We start from the raw sequence: 17,571 nt of genomic DNA on the forward strand, positions 1-17,571 counted from the left end.
GATAGATATCTGTTAGGCAAGTGTATTAAGGGATACGGAACCGAGGAGGGTAGATGGAGTTAAGATACAGATCAGCCATGATCTAATTGAATGGTGGAACAGGCTCAAGGGGTTGAATGGCCTACTCCTGTTCCTATGTTTCTATGTAAATGGGCTACATGGTGTTTCTGTTATCTGGGGATTAATAGAGCCCAATCACAGCCATAATTATAAACCAAGTGGCTTAGCAGCAGCATAGAAAGCAATAGAAAATTGTCTAGAAAAATGCAGTTACAATCAGTCTCACAAAAGGAACTTGGACGTACTCCCCCGGTGGCTCATGTGGTTTGTGCTCTTCCCTGTTTGAAATTGAGTCTGACAGTACCAGCGAGTCCCAGGTTCGATTCCTGCTCTGTGCTGAGGTTTCTGATCTCAGCCAGGGTGTAGTTGAGATGCTACAATTGGACTAGCACCCTGGGGCTAGGGAGGGTAAAAAAAAATCAACCAGGACTCCTGCTGGAACAGATGTGTGTATGGATGTCACGTGAGGACAGGATTAATGCCAGCTGTGATGCCCTCTGGTGTAGAATAGCCTGCTGATACTCGAGGGTAAACTTTCCAGTTGAGACTCCACACCTGGCGAGGAGCCTCAATTACTCCAAGCACCTATCAGGAGATTGTTTGCATGCAATTGTTGGATGGAAAACCACAGGCTGTGCATGATTTCCTAGGTTGAGCTCTCGTTGGCTGATGCTCCGTGCTTGACATGTGCAGTTGGAACTTGTACCCTTCAGCACCCAGGCTTACTTATGAAGGGCAGTCACTTGGGCGAGTTACTAGGTGACAGCTGATGCCTTTAGAACCAGAATGTAGCATGAGGAAGGGAGAACTGGGGGGGGGGGAGTTTCAATCGTCATATCATGGGGTCTGTGGCAGTCCTTACTACATTATGTCTGATAGTCAATTAGAGAGAAAAAATCACTGTCAATAGTATTTATTATAGTGTAAATAATGTGAAGACCAATGTAAGAGTGTCTTCAACTTTTTCCACACAAAAAACCCCAAATACAGTTATTATGTTGAACAGAGTTGGGTAAATCTTCATCTTTACCACATGGGCGGTGATCACATGGAGTGGATCACTCATCTGCTCTAGAAGCTGGCCCATTGATTTCAGATTCCAGATTATCACGCATGTGGTGAAGACAAAGATTTACCCCAGTGTATTTAATAATAACCAGGACAATGGCAGAATTCAGTAACTGCAGCAGCACTTTGCATTCTGCCTTTCTCTTCTGGCTTTTGCTTTATATCCCCAACTTTCCACCTCCCCTTCCCCAGGATAGGACAAACCACAGCTCCACCTTCCCACAGCCCAGCCCCTCAGGATCGTTACAGTAGGGATCGAGCAATGACTGAACAAAGAGAACTTCTATAAAACATGTACATTTCACTTCTCTTTTCTTCACTGTTTTTGCAGCTCCTGGGTGTGCATGTCTTAGTCCTGCAAGAAGGTCTAACTCACAAGAAGATTGAAGCCAAAGCAGATGAGGTACCATAGAATGCCTTTAGATACTGTTGCTGGGCTCTTACAAGAAAAGCAGAGGCAGGGAATGCATGCACCTGAAAATGGCAATTATGGCATCCAGAAATCTACCTGAAAGAATATTGAATGTTATAAGGACATTAAGATGTAGCCCATGCTGCTGCCTATGTTGACCTAGTGGGTAAATGCGCTAGGTGTGGTGCTCAGCCCTACAGACCAGGAAGGTTCCAAGTTGGGTCTCAGCTAGAGTGGCAGTAAGAGTGTTGTGGGGCTAGGGAGGTGTAAAATGAACCAGGCAGGGAATGCACAATTGCAGTGCACTATGGCACACTCCCATCACCCTCACCCGATCCCTAATGGTATTTGTACAGCAACAATTCACAAGATGCATATGGATAAAAAAAGGCCATTCCATCCAACATAGGTCATCATTCCAAAAAGACCCAACATTCCTTGTATCTCAGCATCCAGCTGCTTCTCAAATGATTTCAGGGTTTTTGCCATCAATACCTTGCCCAGGCGTTCATTCCATGTGTCGATCACTCTTTGTGCGAAGGTGAACTTCCTGGCATCAGTCCTAACTTTCCGTTTTACTAGTTTCAACCTGTGCCCCCTTGTCCTACTGTCACGGTTTAATTTTAAGTCATGTTCCAGGTTTACCTCTTCTATACTGTTTACTATCTCACTTAGCTCTATGAGGTCACCTCTCAGTCACCTGTATTCAAGGCTGAAAGATTTTTCTGGCCTTTCCTGAAACTCAGTTCCACAAAGCTATGGGTCAGCCTTATGGCCATAGACTCACTATCGTGACCTTGGAGGACTGCTTTATTTGAAGGCAACTTACCCTAATCATAGAATGATGCAGAGAATGATAGAGCACAGAAGGAGGCCATTTCGCCCACTGTGCCTGTGACGGATAGTCTTTTTTAATTGAAATGTTTATCAACTTTGCCAAGTAAAATCAAAAATAAAGTTTTAAAGAAAAAAAGAGTTATACGCCATAAATGCCAATTATTGCATTGTGTGTTTTTCAAAGGTTTTGAGCCCTCTGAGTGTTGAACAAGCCTTTTGTGCTCGTGATGCTTTAGCAAAAGCTATTTATGGACGTACTTTTACTTGGCTCGTTAACAAGATCAATAAATCACTAGCTAATCAGGTAAGGAGAAACATTCCATTTTTAAAAAACTTACGTCTTTTGATTAATTTATTGTGTTGTTCAAAGTGACATGAGTCAGAGTTGGGGAATGGAAGACTTTTCTACTTTGGGTACTGAGTGTCAGGATCGAGTTAGATGCAGAGTAAATGCTTCTACTCTAAGCCAAACTTTGGCACAACCTTCAGGAGAGTGAATACCACTGTGTGAATTTTTGCAATCTCCATACCACCTTTGTGACGTCTCTAATTGAGATGACCAACTGATTGTCAATTCCTAGGCCCTGATTTTAACTCCGGGCCAGTTTTTGGCGAGCGATCAGGGGTCATTCATGGTTTCAGTTTTCTTTTTTGTAGGACCCAAGCAGAAAAACAGTGATTGGTCTATTGGATATCTATGGATTTGAAGTCTTTGATGTCAACAGGTAAGAATTGCCTACGATGCACCACGTCATTTCTGAGGGACGTCAACATAGAGTCAAGCCCAGGATAAATACTGTATTTGTATTCCTGCCTTCTTTCATCCCTTTTTTTGTTAATCTTGAGCTAAGCCTGAGGCAGACAGTTGGCACAAGCACTACTCTGCTTAACTTTCTACTTAACCAGCTTTCCATAAAGCAGCCTGCTCCCTGCCTTTAAGGTGATCTACTGAACCCAATGGGAGTTCTGTCCCAGTAGAAGCGGATTCTGCTATTAACCCAGTCACTATTTATTGACAATGTCTGATACAGTTTCTGCTGCAGTTGGAGGCCCCACCTAATACATTAGGGAAGTGGGAATGGCTGGATTGCTCTTGCAGAGAGCCGGCACGGACTTGACAGGCCGAATGGCCTCCTTCCGTGCTGTAACCATTCTATTATTCTATGATTCTTTACTCATAAGAAGTCACTTCTGGACCAAATGAATATCATCCCTCTACAATCTGAATAACTAAGCTGCTTGGTTATTTTCGCAAGGGCATAAAAACATTCTGGAGTGATGCATGCATGTAACTTAATATGCATGAGATATTATACAGTTATGGGATCAATTGTACAGAAGGGGGGTAATTTTCCATTAAAGTCAATGGAAGAGGGGTATAATGGGCGGTCAATTGGATATATTTTACACCATTGTCCAAAGTTAAAATGACCCCCAGTGAGTTCAATTTGTACCAAGTAACTTTACAAAATGGCAGAGTTTAGACAAAGAGCTAACCAAATATTGGAGTCCAGTGCCAGAGGGATTGTAAAATTATCATCGGGCTTGGATTGGTTGATTATACTCCTTGGATGTTGACATGTGTTTTCCAACATACAAGAAGTTGGCAATTTTGTGGTAAGGACCAGATGAATTAGAACGCTGGCCTTTGATCTCTGACACCTGAGTTTAAAGCTAAACCGGACAGAAGTGATGAAGATCTGCTCCCTCTGATATGGAATTAGAACGCTGACTTTTAACCTCTGGAGCCCGGATTTGAATCTAACCCAGTCAGAAGGGAGGGAGGCCTCTGATGGTGGGCTGTATAATGTAGTGTGTATGTTGATCTAAATTGCATGTTTGAAAATGTTCAACACATTACCATAGAAATCCTGGCAGAATCCAATGCATTGGCATTTTAGGTACTTCAAACTGGTGCACTGTTTGTGTGTTGGCACTTCTGTTCTTTCCCTGATAGAATAGCCTGAAGTCCTTTGCTTAGAATATTCACTTATCTTAATACAAATGACACCTCTACGTTAACAACAGGACTGCGTGTCATCTCACTAATCTATCGAACATGATACCTGTGTATACATGGCTACTCATGATAAATTAATTGTAGGAGTAACTGTAATCATTGAATGCTTACCATTATTACCTGACCGTTATTACCTTGCCGTGATTACTTTACCTTTATTACTCACATCTTGAGCTCCCCTGAGCTCAGTTTGTAAACACCCTTTGTAACTGAGCCATTCAGATCTCTGAATGTTTGATCCCTGACTGTGCCGAGTTGGCTGGTCACAGCCAGGGTGAAGGGAAGATGCTACAATTTGCCTCAGCACTCCCTGGGCTTGGGAGGGGAAAAAATCAGTCAGGGTTCCTGCTCCTGAACATTATCTAGTGACTGGTCCTGGAAAGTGCACACATGTGAAATTCAGGTAAGGCTAAGAGTAGGTTTCAATGTGATGCCTCCCACCATAGAATAGCCGACCACCACTATGCTCACACGTGATGAACGGCCATTTCTGCAAAGTACTGGAGGAAAGCGTCATTGGAACCATGTTCTAGTATGAGCGAGTGCCTCAGGAAAGAAGGGGGAGAAATGGAAGGGATACAGGTCAAAAAAAACACACACACCTTCCTTCCTTGTTCTGTTCTTGCTCTCACAGTGACTGGTGCGCTGATATAATCTATTGTGGTAAAATGAAATAAGGCGCAGGTTCTCCCTGGGTGATCCTTCACATGGTGAACCAGACCTGTAGAGAGATGCTGAATGGATAGAAACAATCAGAGGGCAAGTCAGCCTGGGACTTGCCTGATACCTGGATTCAAGAAATGGCTTATGGGGACCAAGCAGAACAAAGGGTGGGATGCAGGGAAGAGGATGACAAATTCAGACGGGCAGGAAAGCATGAATTAAACATTGTCTTCTCTCTGGAACGGATTCAATCAAGTGAATGACTTATTTCTCTCCAGTTTCGAGCAGTTCTGTATTAATTACTGTAATGAGAAGCTCCAGCAGCTGCTGATTGAATTGACACTGAAATCGGAGCAGGAGGAATATGAGGCTGAAGGAATCCAGGTACAGTCCATTCCACTTGTATTACTTCAAACTATACAATTCTAAGAGTGCAAATACCTCATCACTCACTTTGAAGAAAGTTAGTTCGGTTCGAGGTGACCTGAGCCCTGATGATGAATTTCCATTATAATTTTGTTTTCCTCATTTTAAAAGTCTGCTAACCACATTCTGATTTATTCTGGGGAAATCCACCCTGTAACATTTTATAACATTAGCAATGTTCTGCTTTCAAGGAAAAACTCTCAAATGGCAGGCTTAACAAATAAAACAGAAGCAAGCACCAAACAATAACAACAACAACTTGCATTTATATAGCGTAAAACATCCCAAGGCACTTTACAGGAACGATTATCAAACACCGAGCCATATAATGGGACATTAGGACAGGTGACTAAAAGCTTCGTCAAAGAGGTAGGTTTTAAGGAGAGTCTTAAAGGAGGAGAGAGATAGAGAGACACTCTAACCATTACACCCAACCCCCCACCCCGCCCCATCACCCGTGGCTCACTTGATGAATACGTCACACATTGAGCCATAGAGACCAGGAAGGTCGCAGGTTTGATTCTCGGTCTGCGCTGAGTGAGCTGATCTTAGGCAAGACAACAGTATGGGTGCTACAATTGGCCTTAGCGAACTCTGGGCTTTCTGTCTCTTATTTCTATCCAGTGACCCCTGATGGGAGGGGTGCATGTGAGGACATTGAGCGAGGACAAGATCAGGCTTGGCTCTGAAGCCCCATCAGAGCTAGATGCCCTGCTGACACTCGCTGTGTAGGGACACATGTGGGCAATGGCTGATTGGGCAAGGTACCAGAAGAGTTTCAGGTACTCATCACCCTCAAGAGCAAATGTGGGAAACTGGACAAATGAGTGGGACACATTATTCAGAGTGTGACCTGTTAAAGATGGCCATTATATTGGGAACTGGTGTTGTGGACAATGGGAGGTGATTTCCTACATGTTATACTTAGTGCACAGAGGAAATCTTCTCACGTGTCGATAAAAACGTTTTCCCTTACTGGAAACCTTGTCCAGTACTGAATCAGGGAGCACTGCAGGAAGAAGATGAAACATCTCAATTTCCAATGTGACAAGATGAACCAGTTGAGAGCAATACAGTGAGAACACTGTGGGCATGTGGCAGCTATTGTCAGCCACCATTTTTACCACTGTTGTAATCTGCCCCATCCTGTATTTCCTATTATTAACTTTTTTTCCCCCGTTTCTTTTTTTAACTTAATTTAAGAATGACATGGGGTGGTCCAGAATTTTTCACCATCAGATATCATGTCCCTCCCTGAGTTGTACCTCTGCTTAATGCCTGTCCCTGAGACGGGAAACTCCATAAAAGGAATGCTACGGATGAACCTGAATCATGGCATAACCTGAATACTATTCCATGGCATGTCACAAGGGAGCATCAATGTGCCTCGCTGCCACACTGACACAATATATACCTTATCGTTCTGCAGGTATCTCCGTGTAAGTGTCTCCATCTGATATCATTCATTTTTGTGCCTGCAGTGGGAGCCAATCCAATATTTCAACAACAAGATCATCTGTGAGCTTGTGGAGCAAAAACACAAAGGAATTATCTCCATCCTGGTAAGTAAACGAGGCTTTCTCTGTATCATTTTATTATAAATAAGTCACCACCTTTCATTGTAGACATTCCCCGTATCCCATTCAAAGCCACCTCCTACCTGTGAGGGGTAATGGAAGTTGGAAGGAGCTTATATCTTCCTTTGGCATTTTAATGGCAATATTGGGCCAGATTTTGCTGTGAGTGGCGAAGGACCATTCGTTAGACTTGTACTAGCCCATCAACATTCTATGAGCTATTACACAGCAAGTTGCTGTAAGTTAGAGATCCAAACGACGCTGTGTCCTTTACAGGGCATCTGGGACCTGTGTGAACAAGGCAAGCAGCTGTGTATCTCCCTAACCAATCTGAAGTATCGCTAATGAGCAGCGCAGGGTCTGAACCAGGAAGTGTATGTTAGAACAGTGAATTCAATGTCAAATTAGGTACAAAAAGCGTAATAAACAGAGGGTAAGAAAGATTGGATTAAGACATAGAGATAAAAGAGACAGAGAGAAAAAGTTAAAAACAACATTTTTTAATTTAATTTTTTCTCTTAAATCTCCAACAATAATTAAAAGCTGAAGGAATGAGACTCCAAACTTGTAAAAGTTAATTTTCAGTGCCAGAGATGTTTGGCAGTAATTAAGACTTATCGCGTCATTAAAAGAGTACTTACACTAGAATGGACAAGCCCTAAGATTTTTGGCAAGTTTAGTGCGTATCTATGAGGTAAGTACAGGAACTTCACATTGTTCAATACATTTGAACGAGGAGTCATTCGGCGAGATACCATTTTCAAGCAGCTTTTGGAGGAGCAGTGCATCTCGGACAGCAGCTTCCAGATTAACCATGCGTCTCCGCTCACTGGACGTTACTCTCCAATTTGCGCATAAATAATGTTGAGTGCTGTTAGCTTCACCATTATTTTACAGCAAAATCTGGCCCAATATCACATTAAACAGATTCATGTTTCTGTTAAAATAATGGACCGAGATTTTATACACATTTGTATATTAAAATCACAGATTAATATCGCAGACAGTATGATTTCCCCTCATATAATGTTTGCCTAAATAATAACAGTGATTGTACTTCAAAAGTAATGCATTGATTGTGAAGCACTTTGGGACATTCTGAGGATGTGCTAAGGCGCTGAGTAAATGCAAGTTCTTTCTTTCTTCTTCAATGTTTTTTCTTTTAAATTCAGGCAGCTACTCGGTCACCTAGGCAGTTAAAACAGTGTAGCCCCAAGTCTCTGACCCACGTTCCCTGTGAGCAAGTCCCCTTCCCCACCCCTCCGTTAAGAACACACAATCACAGAATCACCCCTTACAAGACAACTTACAAAACTTTGCAACAATATAATTAAATATGCTACTGCAGATAAAAAGACAAACATTAGTAATTCCTTCCTCCATCATTATGCAGCAGTTCAGGAAGGCAGCTCACTACCACCTTCTCAAGGGTAATTAGGGATGGGCCATAAATACTGGCCTCGCCAGCAATGCCCACATCCCATGAATGAATATAAAAAGAAATGAGGGTCTTTGGTTATGTGAAGAGGCTAGAGAAGCTGGGATTATTCTCTTTAGAGCAGAGAAGGTTAAGAGGCGATTTAATAGAGGTGTTCAAAATGATGAAGGATTTTGATAGAGTAAATAAGGAGAAATTGTTTCTACTGACAGGAGGGTCAGTAACCAGAGGACACAGATTTAAGGTAATTGGCAAAAGAACCAATGTCAGAATCAGATTTTTGTTAGGGTTGGGTATTAAGGGATATGGAACCATGGTGAATAAATGTAGTTGAGATACAGATCAGCCATGATCTAAATGAATGCAAACTCGAAGGGCTGAATGGCCTACTCCTGACCTACGTCCTAGAGGGGAGATGAGGAGAATTTTTTTTACGCAGCAAGTTGTTATGATCTGGAATGCACTGCCTGAAAGGGTGGTGGAAGCAGATTCAATAGTAACTTTCAAAAGGGCATTGGATCTATACTTGAAAAGGAAAAATTTGCAGGACCACAGGGAAAGAGAAGGAGAGTTGGACTAATTGAATAGCTCTTTCAAAGAACCAACACTGGCATGATGGGCCAAATGGCCTCCTTCTATGCTATAAGACTCTATAATATTACGCGCTGTTGTCATGATGGAACTTAATATTCAGTAACCCCCTCTCTTTCTCTCTTCCCTCCACCAATGCTTCAACCTCTCTGGGTTACTCCACTTGGTGCATGTTTGTTTTGGTTTTTCCATGTAATGTCCTGGTATCTGAGTGACTGTTTTTTTTTACCTTCCCAATGAGGATGAAGAGTGCCTGAGACCTGGAGAAGCCACAGATCTTACTTTTCTGGACAGGCTGGAGGAGAAAGTGGGAGCTCACCCTCACTTCCTAACGTGGGTACCTGAGGTGCCGTGTAAGACCACAGCTTTAGTCAACCCCCTAAAAACTCCAACTTTAAAATAAAAGCATTTATTTGGGGGGAGGGGGCAAAAGGAGCGGGCTCAATGAGCTGGGGGGAGGGGGTGGTAATGGTGAACTGAATAATTTCTTACTGTTTTTATTGTTGTGAATTTTGTTCTCATCAAGGTGTAGTCCTGGAGAATGAAACAGTATCTTATTTTGAGTACCCCAGTGTCAAGATTGAACACTCTCAGGCCAGGTTTAGCACAATAACCTGCCTCAGTCCCAACCTCACAAGAGCATCAGCGTCCATTTGTCCACTTCCCACACAAGCCATCCTGTACATTGCTGATTATTGCAAAACTCAGGGCAGTTTGGTGCTGTGCATCCAAGCTCTCAAGGAACTAGACTGAGACTGGCCAAACTCTTCTCTTAGGATCTTTTACAGCCAGCAGACAGAGGAGACTTTCATCTCATCAGTACGAGCAGGGTTGGAGCCAAGGTCCCAGACTTGAGCTACCCAATTTCCACTTCCTCATGTTTTGATTTCCCAGGCCAGGGACGGCGAGAGCCAGATCCAAGGTAAAGCTTCCTCTATTCTTAGGCCCAGCCTAGAAAGAGGACCTGATTTGCTTACATCAGTATGATGGTTTCATTTCCCACACCAGTCATCCCTTTAATGCCTTTGAGCGAAACTGTCTATGAAGTGGTGAATTTTGGAATGTGCATTTCCACTCAATAAAAACTAAGTTTTCACCTCAAACTCCTAACACTTAGACCCATACAACCATAGAAGAGAAGACTTTCATTCCATCAGTCTGGGGTTGGATTCAAAGCCTGGTCCCACAGGTAGAAGACCAGGGCACTGGCCCACTCCACCAACCAATTGTCAGAGGTCCCCAAATATTGGCATTGCGTCCCCACTGTTAGATGTTCAGTGTTCCTTCCTTGTATCTGTCCCTGAAATTGGTATTTTTTTGCCCCTTGGCACTGTTTTCTGTAAATGCCCAAGCAGGCTTCTGATTTCAATCATATTAAAAATGAATGATAGGAATGGCATCTCCACACTCCTTAGAGACAGAAATAGTTTATTTTCCTTCAGTAAGGACTGTTCTAGCTACACTTATTCTCAGTGGTTTGGTTTGAAGACTCTTGACTGTAAGTGATGAGTTTCCGTGACCGTCAGACACCCAGTTGACCAAAAGAAATATACTGGTTCTGCTACTGAGCCATACAGGTCACAAAAGCCTGGGTTCAGTACCTGGTCTGTGCTGAATTGTCTGATCTCAGCTAGGACAGAATAACAAATGGACTCGGTGTACCTAGGCCTGGAAAAATGCTTGGTTTCTGCTACTTGTTAGTTGCCCCTTCTGGAAAGTGAATGTGTGCGGACATCAGTTGGACATAGGATTGGGTTTAGTTTTGATGCGTTATATTCAGATAGCCTCCTGACCCTCTAAGTCTAGAATCACACATGGGTGAGGTACCAAAGAACTGTATGAATTCAGAAGAGGGGAGAAAATGGAGGGGTATGGTGAAGTAAAACTAAAATTATTCTTGGGGAGGGAGGGGAAAGCAGATGTTCAGTTCTAGACAATTCGTTTTTTTTAACCCTGAATAAAATTTCAGTGTTTGAGGATCTAACCAGAAGAATGGCTTCTAGAAGGGGTTTGTAAAGGCCTCCTTCCAGTTGAGGTCATTTTTGCTCCATTGTGCTTTACAGACACAAGTTGGCAGATCAGAAGACAAGGAAAACTATGTGCCGTGGTGACTTCAGGCTGCTACACTATGCGGGAGAGGTCACTTACAATGTTATAGGTGAGTCAGGAGCTATGGACTGGATGCAAGCTCACAATTGGTGGCCGTTCCCAACCATCTCTGATGGGATAACCTTCCCTGTGTACAACTTGTGGTACCACCGTTCATTAATTTACCTGAGAAGGACTGGCTCAGGGCTACTAATGATGGGTTCTCATTGATTTAACTACATCATTCTATCTGAAGAGTGAGAATGGGTTTGAAAGCTCTGGATTTTCACATGCTGGCAGGTCCTGTGGTTACTGGACAGGAGAGTCATACTCTGTTGAGAGCACAGACGTTGTGAAGCTTTATGATATCAGAGGAGTTTTCTTCATTAAATATTAGTAATTGTGTTCATAAAATTTGTGCCTATTCGTATTCTGAAAAGATATGACTTTTTTTTCCTTCACGTAGGGTTTCTAGATAAGAACAATGACCTCCTGTACAGAAATCTCAAAGAGGTAAGCACAGCTTAGGAAAAGTACTTCTAGCAGTTTTTTCGTTAAAGGGGCTGTGTCACCATGCAAAAAGGAATCATCCATGACAGAAACTCTATGGGGCCAACCTTCAACCTTCGGGATACCCAGCAGTTAGATGGCAAGAGCTTTCCTCCCCCCCTCCCCCCATGATAGTCTTTGGAATGATGACATACAGGAGACATCCGAACCAGGAGATGGCAGCATCAGACAAACCTATTGGATGCCAATCTTTGTTGGTCTCTGTAGAGCTGGTGGGCACATAGGGTTAGTTAGCTGGGCAGTTCTCTGGTGAAGAGGAGAAATGTTTAAATGTAAAATACCTCCTACCGGCTTCAAGAACAGTGAGAGAAATAAGTGAAGGGCCAGGACAGCACTGCGATGCAAAAGAGTAAGTGGAATAACAAGGTAAATCAGAAAATTGTGATTAGGTGAAACCAAGTTTGGGTTTTAAAAGCTTGAAGATTGTACGAGGAAAGACACCAGAAGCTCTCCCTCCTCTTTGAATAGTGCTGTGGGATCTTTTATATCCATGCTTTAGCCAATTTTTGGTGAACTATAGAAATTCCATTTTCTTTGGTATTTTTATCAGATTTAAAATCCACGCACCAACCTTCCTTAGGGGTGGGATAGAGTGGGGGAGGGTGACGGGACAGGGGCAATCAGCCTATGCAGTGAACCTACTCCCAGGCTTTGGCTTATGCAACCAGTCTACTCCAAGTAACCTGTTCCTAGGCCTCAGCCTTTACAGGCAATCTACTTCTACGCCTCAAACTAGACCATCTGCTAAGAGGTGCACTGGAATGGATGGGGGGAGGGAGGGAGAGACGACAGATGACTGACCCATTGAATCTCCCTCCCTCCTTGTGGGAGTGTTACCTTGCTTCAACTATTGGCAGTATAATAACTCAGCATGAGGGGAATCACAAAATGCAAACCCGCACCCTACCATTTTATGTGTAGCCTATTGAACCTCTAAAGCACTGCAACACTGCGTGTCCTGCCTTCAAAAGTATTTGAATTCGTCACTTCATATGCAAACAGATCTCGTCTCATACATGTCCATCGACATTGTACCAAACTATAAGTGTGCAACAGGTATCTGTCTCTTTGCAGGTGGTAGGTGGCTCTACAAACCTCATAGTTAAAGAGTGTTTCAGCACAACTGAACTGGATACCAAGAAAAGACCTGAGACGGTGAGAGTTGATTTTGCTGTTGCCCAGTCTGTTTAAATCATGATTGGCTGTAAATACATTCCTGTGTTCACACCTTGCATAGGCCTGCTCAGTAATGGTTTGTTTCCAGTCATTTTGTTTTTGACCAATTTACTCCCGCTCCTCTCCTGAAGGTGTTGTGTCAGAACGCAGCTCCATTGAGGTGCAACCCGTCCAGTCTGTACAGGTCCCACCTCCCCCAGAACTGGTCCCAATGCCCCAGGAATCTAAAGCCCTCTCTCCTTCACCATCTCTCCAGCCACGCATTTATCTGTTCGACCCTCCTATTTCTATGCTCACTAGCGCGTGGCACCAGGAGTTATCTGGAGATTACTACCTTTGAGGTCCTGCTTCTTAATCTCTTTCCTAACTCCTTAAAATCTGCCTGCAGGACCTCATCCCTCTTTCTACCTATGCCGTTGGTACCAATACGGACCACGACCTCTGGCTGTTCACCCTCCCCCTTCAGAATGTTCTTCAGCCCCTCAGTGACATTCTTGACCTTGGCACCAGGGAGGCAACATACCATCCTGAAATTACATCTGCGGCCGCAGAAACATCTGTCTGCTCCCCTAACTATAGAATCCCCTATCACTATCGCTCTCTTGGCCTATCTCCTCCCCACCTGTACAGCTGAGCCACCCATGGTGCTATGGTTTTGGTTCTGGCTGCACTTCCCAGAGGAACCCTCTCCCTCACCAGTATTCGGAACAGAATACCGGTTAGAGAGCGAGATGCCCTCAGGGGACTCCTTCACTACCTATCTGGTCCTCCTTGTCTGTCTGGCGGTTACCCATTCCCTCTCTGCCTGCACTCTCTTAGGCTGCGGGGTGACCATCTCCTGAAAGGTGCTATCCACGTAGCTCTCAGTCTCGCGGATGCACTGCAGTGATGCCAGCTGTTGTTCAAGCTCCAAAACCCGGAGCTCGAGCTTCTCCAGCTAGCAACACTTCCTGCATCTATGGCCGTCCAGGATACGGGAAGTGTCCTGGAGTTCCCACATGGCACAAAATGTGCATTCCATGGGGATGAGGTGCCCTGCCATGCCTCGATTTATTAGATTATTAACAAAACTTAACTGAATATAAACTAAAGACTTAAAAAAAACACTCACCAGCTCCTTCCCTTATGCTGACGTCACATTGTTTTTTTTTTCTCTCTCGTTGACGCTCGCGCTCCGACTCCCGATTTTTTATGGGCCGCCCCCTCTCCTCTGCTCCACCACCTCAGGCCTCCGACTCCCAGTCTTTTTATGGCCATTCTTCATGTGTAAGCCAAGACAGTAAATGTCGGTACACAATATAACTTTGCGTGAGGTGGGGGAGTGTATCACAGCTAATCAATGTCCACACACATGGAATTTCCAGCAGGGCTCACTAGATAGTAATCAGAATCAAAGACTTGCATTTATATAGCACCTTTCACAACGTCATGATGTCCCAAAGTGATTTACAGCCAATGAAGTACATTTGAAGTGTAGTCACTATTGTGATGTAGGAAACACAACAGCCAATTTGCACACAGCAAGATCCCATAAATGACCAGATAATCTGTTTTAGTGATATTGGTTGAGGGATAAATATTAGTAAGGACACAGGGGAAGAACTCCCCTGCTGTTCTTCAAATAGTGCCATGGGATCTTTTACATCCACCTGAGAGGACAGATGGGGCTTTGGTTTAACATCTTATCAGAAAGACAGCGCCTCCGACAGCGCAGCACTCCCTCAGTACTACACTGGCGTGTCAGCCTGGATTATGTTCTCAAGTGTTTGGAGTGGGATTTGAACCCACAACCTTCTGACTCAGAGGTGAGAGTGCTACCCAGTAAGCCACCAAATCCTGGATGAAGTCCCCTCCCTAACCCAGGAACCAATTGTTGTGCCTCTACTGCCGCCCTGTCTGAGATCAGGCAGGCCTTCTGGTCTGGGTGGAACAGTTACATTCTGCTTCTATCAATTGACCCACCCACGGAATTGTGAGTAATTTTGAATTCTTGCAAAATAATGCAGACCTATTGCCAACAGTCATCTTGACTGAAATTGCTATTCAGGTTAAGGCTCGCCATGGCTTGTTGCAACTTAATTACATTTTTTAGATGCTTGTCATTAAAACTCTACAAGGAAATACATAGGGCTTTAATTAAAAATAATAATTGCACACAATTTATTCTGTGCATATTATTGCAAACAACATGTGCTCTAAATCTCATTGTAGATTTGGCCTAATTCCTAGTAGTAAAGGGAATTAGGGGTTATGGGGAGCGGGCAGGAAATTGGACATGAAGCTGAGTTCGGATCGGTCAATGCCCTGTGGGTGGCGGAGAGGGCCCAGGGGCTATGTGGCCGGGTCCTGCTCCGACTTCTTGTGTTCTTTAGATTTGTGGTTGGGATCAGATCAGCCATGATCTTATTGAATGGCGGAGCAGGCTCGAGGGGCCGATTGGCCTACTCCTGCTCCAATTTCTTATGTTCTTATGTTCTTATGTTCTTAACTCATTTGTATCAGATCAAGCCTCGGGCTCTGATCTGCTGCTCATTCCTGCAATTGTTTCTCCTGAAATAGGTGGCCACCCAGTTCAAGTACAGCTTGATGGGTCTGATTGACATCCTGATGTCAAAGGAGCCTTCGTACGTCAGGTGTATCAAACCAAATGATGCCAAGCAGCCAGGTAAGCCTTGGACTTTGGATCAAAATTGTTGAATATTGTAGAATATTGCATCAAGACTGAGCCGTACCTGACTTGGGAATGCTTGACGCTGCCTAAAATGGAAAAGTGTTCCATTTCCCAGTGCTAATATCCCTCACCTTCATCAGCACATGACAGCATGCTATTTTAGTAACAAGATACAGAGATAATACTGAATCACTAAACCGGCCCACCATTCAATTACAAAGGTTAGAATTTATTTTGTAAGTTCAGGCACTAGTTACTGACCAAATGATTTTCATCTTCTTCTCTCACTTCCCCCCATCTTTCTCTCTCCCTGTGCAGGCAGGTTTGATGACATGCTAGTGAGACATCAGGTGAAGTATTTGGGCCTCATGGAGCACCTGCGTGTGAGACGAGCGGGTTTTGCTTACCGCAGAAAGTTTGATGCGTTCTTAAAAAGGTAAATCGTAGAATTATACAGCATAGAAGGAAGCCATTCAGCCCATCTTTGAAAGAGCTGCTCTCTCCCCAGAGCCCTGCAGATTTTTCCTTTCCAAGTATTTATCCAATTCCCTTTTGAAAGTTACTATTGAATCTGTTTCCATTGATGCTTTCAGGCAATGAATTCCAGATCATAACAGCTCGCTGTGCAAAAAAAATAAATTCTCCTCATCTCCCCTTTGGTTCTTTTACCGATTACCTTAAATGAATAAGCCAGATGAATAAGGATGTTGAATTGCCCCTTTAAGGACTAAAGAAGCTTTATCTTCCAATATCAGGCCACTTGAATGGAACAAACACGGATATTTTTCTCGCTGAGAGTCTCTCCTCCTGTTGTGAGGGTTTGGTTCCATGATGGCGAGTCACCCTCCAGTACTTCACCCAATTGGCTATTCTTCCTCTCTGAGCCTAAACAGTGAGTGTCGGCAGGTAGTCAAACTTTGGAAGTGCCGTCACGGCTGAGCCCGATCTTGTCCTCACTCCGTGTCTGCACGCACTCACTTTCCACCCTATCACATCAGGAGTGGGAACCCTTGCTAATTATCCCCGTTTTTTTTCCCCAAGGACACTGAGGCCAAAATTAGTATCCCAATTGCCACCCTTGCCTGAAATAAGATAACTCTGATTGGCCCAAGAATCAGACTGGAATCATAGAACGGTTACAGTGCAGAAGGAGGCCATTTGGCCCATCGAGTCCGTGCTGGCTCTATGCACGAGCAATCCAGCTAGTCCCACCCCCCGCCCTGTCCCCGTAGCCCTGCAATTTTTTTCCTTTCATGTACTTATACAGTTCCCTTTTGAAAGCCATGATTGAATCTGCCTCCACCATCCCATCTGGCAGCTCATTCCAGATCCCAACCACTCGCTGTGTAAAAAAGCTTTTTCTCATGTCACCTTTGGTTCTTTTGCCAATCACCTTAAATCTGTTCATGATTTTGAATACTTCTTTCAAATCTCCTCTCAACCTTCTCTGTTCCAAGGAGAACAACCCCAGCTTCTCCAGTCTATCCACGTAACTAAAGTCCCTCATCCCTGGAATCAATCTAGTAAATCTCTTCTGCACCCTCGCTAAGGCCTTCACATCTTTCCTAATGTGCGGTATCCAGAACTGGACACATACTCCAGTGGTGGCTGAACCAGTGTTTTATAAAGGTTCATCATGACTTCCTTGCTTTTGTACTCTGCCTCTATTTATAAAGCCCAGGATCTCGTCTGCTTTTTTAACCACTTTCTCATCCTGCCCGACCACTTTCAATGATTTGTGCCCATATACCCCCAGATCTCTCTGTTCCTGTACCCCTTTTAGAAATGTGCCCTTTAGTTTATATTGCCTCTCCTTATTTTTCTAACCGAAATATATCACTTCGCATGTTTCTGCGATAAATTTCATCTGCCACTTGTCCGCCCATTCCACCAGCCTGTCGATATCCTCTTGAAGTCTATCACTATCCTCTTCATTGTTTACTACCCTTCCAAGTTTTGTGTCATCTGCAAATT

At 43.8% G+C, this 17,571-nt stretch overlaps 1 protein-coding gene across 1 annotated transcript in view; it reads left to right on the forward strand.

The window, feature by feature from the left end:
- The window catches only part of myo1ha (myosin IHa), a 54,575-nt gene that overhangs the window by 15,839 nt on the left and 21,165 nt on the right, over positions 1–17,571 (forward strand). The window contains exons 8-18 of the mRNA XM_068006331.1: positions 1,460–1,531; positions 2,562–2,681; positions 3,035–3,102; positions 5,339–5,444; positions 6,968–7,048; positions 9,334–9,425; positions 11,156–11,250; positions 11,647–11,693; positions 12,825–12,905; positions 15,486–15,591; positions 15,916–16,033. Coding sequence (XP_067862432.1) covers positions 1,460–1,531; positions 2,562–2,681; positions 3,035–3,102; positions 5,339–5,444; positions 6,968–7,048; positions 9,334–9,425; positions 11,156–11,250; positions 11,647–11,693; positions 12,825–12,905; positions 15,486–15,591; positions 15,916–16,033 — 986 coding nt within the window. The remainder of the gene's footprint in view (positions 1–1,459; positions 1,532–2,561; positions 2,682–3,034; positions 3,103–5,338; positions 5,445–6,967; positions 7,049–9,333; positions 9,426–11,155; positions 11,251–11,646; positions 11,694–12,824; positions 12,906–15,485; positions 15,592–15,915; positions 16,034–17,571) is intronic.

Source organism: Heptranchias perlo, chromosome 25 (assembly GCF_035084215.1).
Source record: "Heptranchias perlo isolate sHepPer1 chromosome 25, sHepPer1.hap1, whole genome shotgun sequence".
Lineage (NCBI taxonomy): Eukaryota > Metazoa > Chordata > Chondrichthyes > Hexanchiformes > Hexanchidae > Heptranchias > Heptranchias perlo.